A 6,862-nucleotide genomic window follows, 5' to 3' on the forward strand; every position below is an offset into this window, starting at 1 on the left:
TCTTATTCTACAGGTAGGCGCATGAAGCATCCCGGGATCACTAGCACCCCCTGCCATAAGGCTGGAGAACCTTTTTTGTAGCCTCCGTAAGGTCTCTTTTCAAAGCCGTTTTGTTCATCTTAAGAAACACGACGTTACAGACAGATGACAAAAAACACTAGATATTCAATACATCAGTTTAACTACAGAAATTAGTTAATATAGCCACAGAGTTTGAACACTTAAACAGCGACATAAAGACAGAGAGCAGTTCTGTCTAACTGCATAGCCTGTCAACATAGGCAGCCGTGTGATTACGCAATCCTCAGAGGAGGCTAGACAGGAAGTTGGCTCCGCCGAGCGAATCGTCTTTGGTTTTAAAATAACTATAAAAATTCTGCGATTTTGGTTCAAACTGATACAAAACTATTGAAATTAAAAGGAAAATGACTTTATTATAAGAACAATAGAATTTGTTTTTCCCCTTTTCATGATGGCAGGGGAGGCGTAGTGCTTAGGAACATAGATGGATTTAATTGTCATTTATTTTGCCAAAGTAAAATTGCCTATCATCAAATGTTCACATTAACTGCTTACTACTATTCGTACGGACTAGAAAATAACAAAGGATGATGATTAAATCGTATCAAATCAATGAAATATATAGCCTGAGTTGCACTATATGAGGGTAGATTGAATAAAAGTAAGCCACTGTGTCTGCTATGACAAAAGACGTGTCCGAAAATTCTAAAAGTCTAGCCCCCCATCACTACAATACTGATGGAGTTCTTGATGTTTTTCAGTTTGTCACTGTCAAAGCTGACCAGTAGGACGCTGGAGCCAGCCGTGGTAGGAGTGAACATGGCGGTGGCTGTAGCTTCCTGTTTGGGGCCCACACGTCCAATCCTGCCCGAAGAATAGAACAAGATTAAGTTCAGTCATGCCTGCATCCATTTTTTCTTTTCATATAGCGCTTATCCTAATGAGGATAAGAAAATGGACCACATCCCAGTATTTGGACGACTATGCAACCTAATATGAATGTTCTTGCAAACAGCAAGCGTCAATACATACTTGAATGTTATGGGCTTGCCGTCAACCAGGCCAGCACCCGCAACGGTGAAGCTACAATCCTGAAGCGCCTCCGGCAACGGGTTTGCCATGGTCAGCCTCACCGACACCGGCTGCCTCACCTTGGCTTCTCCTAGCAGCTGCACAGGCACATGTAATATAAGGCTAATGCTTCTCAATGTGGATGGGCAATTAGTTCATTTTTGTTAGATGGGATCATGTTGTGAACCTCAAGGGGACTGATTAGAAACCCCATAAATTGGCCACTGGTGGCTTTGTGAAAGTGCCATTCATTAGACCTTTGGCTGTATGGTTGGCTTATTGCCTGTTGTGGAGAGTCTCCAATAGTCTTTGATACCATCACCAATAAAATAAGCTCATTCTGTTGCTTGTCATTTAAAACAAAAGGTTGCTAAAATAATTGGAAATGATGTTTAATATAGCAACAATGTTGCTAAGTTGGCAGCACTGAGTAGCCAATATCGTAACGCAAGAGAATCCGATTGATATGAAGCAAAGCCTGACAAGTAGATATTAAGCCTGTAAATATTTATCGTTTGTATATTTTGGCAGGAATGTCACATACACATGGAAACTTTTCAAATGTGAACACATCGCATATTATCATATGTCAATACATCATACCTTGATTTCTACAGGAGGCTCGTCCAGCACTATAGTCTTCTCGGCCTTGTGATAATCGATGTGTTCCTTGTCGATGGTGACGGCTGACAGATGAATGAGTCGATCGGATGTGATCACTGCTCCATAAGTGTCGTACTCTAGTTTGAGGTACAGTCGTCTCTCTAAAAAAAAAAAACATCACCGGTCAAGTCCTCATTCATGAATCTGCAGTGCTGTGAAAAAGTATTTGCTCTTTCCTCTTCTCAAATTCATGCTATTTTGCAGTTTGCACATTTACACGTGTAAGATCATCAAACAAATATAAATATCAGACAAACATAACCCAAGTGAATGTCAAATGCATTTTCTAAGTGATTGTTTTATTTATTCATTTTTGATCTGATGGTAGAATGTTCTAAAGTCATCTTAAGATGCCAATAAAATATTATTATTATTTGAATGACTGGCAGCAATGGGCAATTTTCCACTATGTGTTTACAACGTGGTGGTTGAAGTGTGTCTCACCTTCTCCGGCGGGCAATTCCACTCTATCCGATGTGAATCCACAGCTCTTTCCTCGCCTGCCGTTGTAACCAACAGCTTTGGCAAAGAAGAGCAGCGTACACGTCTTTGTCACCGTGCAATTGTTGGTGACAGCAATGTACACCTCAAAGTCCGAACCCACGATCATATTTTCTGCCAGCTTAATCTTCAATAAAAAGGATGACAATGATTTAGTTTGGGCCACAAACAAAACAGGGGTAATGCATTGGCTCTTATTTACATAGTGAACCTGTATGAGGTTCCTTTTTATTATAAATAGTAAGTACATTTTATTCTTAACATATTTATGTCAGCCATTCACTGCCATTGTATTTAGTGAAGCCCACAAAAAAAAGTAATTGTGGATTGATTTAACAAATTAAATAGTATCTGCTAAGCACCTCTCCACTCACTATGAGACCAAATGAGCCAATCACAATTCCAGATGAATTCAAGTTTTGTCAACCTTGAGTTGAAGGCCCGGTTCCTCCCCTCGCTGTTGTAGCTTGTTGCGATGCTGGGCCTTCTCAAACACCTTGCGCTCCTCCTTAGAACCTAACGCATCAAGGGACAGTAATTGTAGTCAACAACGTTGCTGCTAATCAACGCAGATTTAAAGAGACATGTGTTTACCTTCAGGATACTTGTACTCATCTGTGATGTCTTGTCTCTCATCTGAGCCAACAGCTTTGGTGCTGATGAAGCGGCCGACGTGGTTGGTCGATCCGCCGATCTTGACGTATTTTCCGCTCGACAGACGAACCAAGTTCTCCACGTCAGCATTGACCTAATGCAACACAGAGGTTGATTATATCACCAAGTCTCTCTCTCCAAACTCAAACTTCTATACCCTCGTTTTGAAGGTGAGGTTAATGCAAGATTGGTTGAGCTCTTTGCGTAATCAACGATGTCGTCAACTCACCTCAGCAAAAATAAAAGGGGTGTCATACTTTTTGGTGAGCTCTCCTTCCTTAATGGCCTTCAGTGGAGCTGGACCACAACAGTAAACACCTGAGCACGCACAGAAGTTGCATTGGATGTCATTAGATTGTGAAGGTGTGTGTCCATTGGATGTATTTGAAAATTCAAGTTCACCGTCACTCTTCTCCTGTGGCGTCGGATCGCTGGTTTGCCACCCGTCATATTCCTTGCCCAAGTCTGGACGGGTCATCCAGCTGTCCACCCAAACATGGAAGTTCCTGCAAAGAGGATTGAGGATGAAGGTTGACAATGACAACCATCATCATCACCAGCATGGCTGGATGTGCTCTGACTCACCAGACTGAATCCCCATCTGAAATATTATTCCCTTCTTCATCGTAAACATTTTCTATGATCAGGTTGGCGTTACTGTCGTGGGCTGAACCAAAGTTGGTCACTACCCGACAAGGGATACCAAAGGCACGGGACACTGGGGGAAGCAAGTAAACAAATGTATAACCTGACAGCAGGCGGGGGACACCCTGCACTGGTTGCCAGCCAATCACTGGGCACACATTACTACTATTATTATTATTACTTCTGGAAACCGTCAGTTGATCAACAGTGAGAAACATATGGAAAGTTTTAGCGATCCCCTACCTGTGCAACCAACGGCAGCAAACACCCAACACTGGCCATAGCGGACCGAGCCGCTCTCCGCCCACTGGCGCAGAATGTCTCCGGTCCCGACCCACTGGCCGGGGTGAACGCCTCCGGTAATGTTATACCACTTACCTACCAGCACCCCGTTGTCGTCATTGCTGTTGATCTGTGGCAACAAAGGCACAAATGCTGAGTGAGAAATTAGCCATCAGTCCGAGGTGTCTGCTTCTCTTGCCAAAGTAAGCCCTGGAGAGTCACCAGTTCACCTGCGGCCCCAAATGAAGGCACGGGTTCTTTGACCTTTTGTAGGCTCATTAATATAGTATTGGTCCGTCCATTTTTTAAATAGTGCTCGTCCTTAGTGGGATGCCAACATGGAAAGGCTTCTTAATTCTTCCTTGGCCTGAGCTACCTACCATGGCGCTCAGGACCCGAGTCACGTAGATAGGATTTCTCCTGGCTGAGCAGTCCTGATCGGCGTCCAACGCAAATTTCGGATTGTCGTCCAAGATTTTCAGACAGATGTCCAGAATTCCGGCTTCAAACTGCACATAAAGCAAATAAATGGATGCAACTTCCGTTTTGCACCGCGTTCTAAATTATGTTGCCAGGGCTGGTTTTTTTGGAGTTTAGTGCAAAGACAACAACCTAATGCTGCAAATTCAACAAAAGGTTACTTTCATTTTTATTATAACCACTAAAATGTCTTGAAACACTGCTGTGCACAATTTGTAACGGCAGTTTTGAAAAAAAAAAAAAAGTCATGAAAAAAACTGATTTGTTTAAAAAATCACTTACGGTTGATGACTTGCATTTGCATAGACACACACACACACCTGTCCAAAGTTCCACGGCATCCCCTTAATGCGTTTGTGCGTGCCTCTGTAGATCTGGCCATGCTGCGCCAAAACGTACTCTTGCCTCTTGGCCTCGCCTTGCATGTACACGGCATCATCTGCAGAACCGTGCACATGGTCAACACTGTTAGTGGGAACACTGAACAGAAACGATGGCTTCCGCCAAGAATGTTAGTTTTACAGGGTTGTGGTTGTTGCTTATGCCATCTAATAGTAAAGCAAAAAAGGAAACTGACTTCGACACCAAGCGTTAAAGAGCAAAGTGAATTGCCCTAAGGTGGTCTCCTGCCCGTTGTGGTTTACAGCCAGAGAGTAGAGCCCAATGGGGGCGTTAGGGGAGGATGCTATGGTGATGGACACTTTGTTGCTCGCCCGATCATGAGTGGCCGAGGCGCTCCACTTGGTGTTGACTGTGGAGTTGCTGAGCGGGAAGGAAACCTTGGTATCTGATTCTTTTTTGGGCAGTGGACCTGCAGAGTGAGAATAACAAATCGAAATCAAAACACACGCAAATGCACAACTTGTTCTCTGGTGGTGAGCTGATTGCTTTCTGACCAGTGTGAACAATGAAGTTGACACTGGGGTCGTTTGCTTTGAGCGTCTTGCTGCCATGTTTCAAGTAGACAAAGATAGCGAAGGCTTGTCCTCGTCGGACGATCAGACGCTCATCCGCAAACAGCTCCGTGCGATGGCTGCTTTTGTTGTCTTTGATGTTCAGGTCACAGCGCTCGATAGTCAAAACTGACACAAATATGAAATGAAAGTTACTCACTTAGTTTGAGCTATGAGCTTGTTTGTGGATTTTCCTGATCTGCTGTCAGATCATGAAAATTCTATTCTATATAAATATCTGTTTTATTTGATGTGGAATGCCACATTATTAACCTTTTTCTACTTTGTGCTGTTTGCAATCGTTCCAATTAGAAGCAAATTGTTCTTGTTGCAAGGTAATTGTCACTAGAAATGTTCATTCAAAGTAGGCGTCACTGCTATTATCTAAGTTAAGCCCGCTCCTGGGAGCTCGGTTGATTAGAAACATAACACAACGACATATTTGACTTTTCAGAACTGGGAATGTTGGATTGCAAGTAAAATAGATGTTATAATCTGTTGATTAATTGATAAATTGGTGGGGGGTAAAAATCCTGTATTTAACATTTATTGCTGAGAAATTCAGAGGATTTGGGCAATTCTGAATTACTAGATTTAAACAGCAAAAATAGCTATTAACTAATTGGATAAGCAATTAGTTGTCGATTGATTGCTGCACCTCTACTACATTGCCACTTTTGTTGCATAAAGTACAACTTTATTCTTGCAACATTACAAGTATGCTTTTACATGTCGTTTCAAGTAAGTAGTAATGTTTTTTTTTGTAATCATAGCACGCCTAACACTTAATGTGAATGTCCAACATTATGAATGTGAATGCTTTTCTCTTAGCATTTCTGCAATATAATGTTGAAAACAACAGAATTGCTTGATTCTCATCATAGAAACACAAAGAAAATGAAACGTACATCTTTCGATGCATGATAGCATTGCTCAAAGTGTAAAGTGTGTTCAGCGTTTCAATAACACACAAAATGACATTGCTCATTTAGTACACCTTTTTTAGCATACATAAGCCCTTCCATCTTGCAACATTAATATCCAATATCTTAAGGGTGAAAGCGTGTCTATCGGATTACCCACAAAATGGATTTTACGACTGTTTCCCAAAATAAACCGCAGAATGATATCCGATGTGCCCTTATACACAAATACATCATTGTATCAAACATATGCAGAAAAGCATTCATCTTTCATCTTACCTTGACTCATGATTGAGGTGTGTGTGTGTGTGTGTGTGTGCGGGTGATGTGCCTGAAGTAAGGTGACAGCTCCTTCCCCTTGTGGGTATTTGAAGCCTTGTGAAACCAGAGGGGGCTGTTCACATCTGACCTCATCAGCTCATAGTTCTGTTTTTAGGTGGAAGGCCACAGAGGCTTGGATCACTTAAATCGCCTCTTTCTCTTTTGGAATGACATTGCTTTCTACCAGTTAATAATCTACAATTGCGCATGTAGATGCGATACGTTGTCTCTATATCGCTCTACGACTTGCTGGCGACCTTTTCAGGGTGTAATCTGCCTTTGGCCTGATGTCAGAAACCCCGTGACCGTCAACAGGATAAGCGCTGGTGAAATTGGATGGATTGATGC

At 42.3% G+C, this 6,862-nt stretch overlaps 1 protein-coding gene across 1 annotated transcript; it reads right to left on the reverse strand.

Annotated features, from left to right (window-relative positions):
* Positions 1-535: 535 nt before the first annotated feature.
* Positions 536-6,672, reverse strand: LOC119116036 (protein-glutamine gamma-glutamyltransferase 2-like). Its single transcript, XM_037241077.1, has 15 exons — positions 6,473-6,672; positions 5,214-5,399; positions 4,895-5,128; positions 4,638-4,756; positions 4,218-4,346; positions 3,799-3,967; positions 3,496-3,628; positions 3,313-3,416; positions 3,140-3,228; positions 2,851-3,004; positions 2,684-2,772; positions 2,200-2,383; positions 1,696-1,856; positions 1,054-1,190; positions 536-885 (listed from the first exon to the last, which is right to left on the reverse strand). The coding sequence occupies exons 1-15, from the start codon at positions 6,480-6,482 to the stop codon at positions 735-737; spliced, it is 2,049 nt and encodes a 682-aa protein (XP_037096972.1). The 5' UTR covers positions 6,483-6,672; the 3' UTR covers positions 536-734.
* Positions 6,673-6,862: the final 190 nt, after the last annotated feature.

Source organism: Syngnathus acus, chromosome 2, assembly GCF_901709675.1.
Source record: "Syngnathus acus chromosome 2, fSynAcu1.2, whole genome shotgun sequence".
NCBI lineage: Eukaryota > Metazoa > Chordata > Actinopteri > Syngnathiformes > Syngnathidae > Syngnathus > Syngnathus acus.

Excerpts from the sequence above, each read along its gene's own strand:
- LOC119116036 (XM_037241077.1), bottom strand. Across the intron at positions 4,347-4,637 it reads TGCCGTGGAACTTTGGACAG|TTTGAAGCCGGAATTCTGGA; the intron begins GTGTGTGTGTGT and ends CTTTATGTGCAG. Across the intron at positions 2,773-2,850 it reads TGAGTACAAGTATCCTGAAG|GTTCTAAGGAGGAGCGCAAG; the intron begins GTAAACACATGT and ends TTGATGCGTTAG.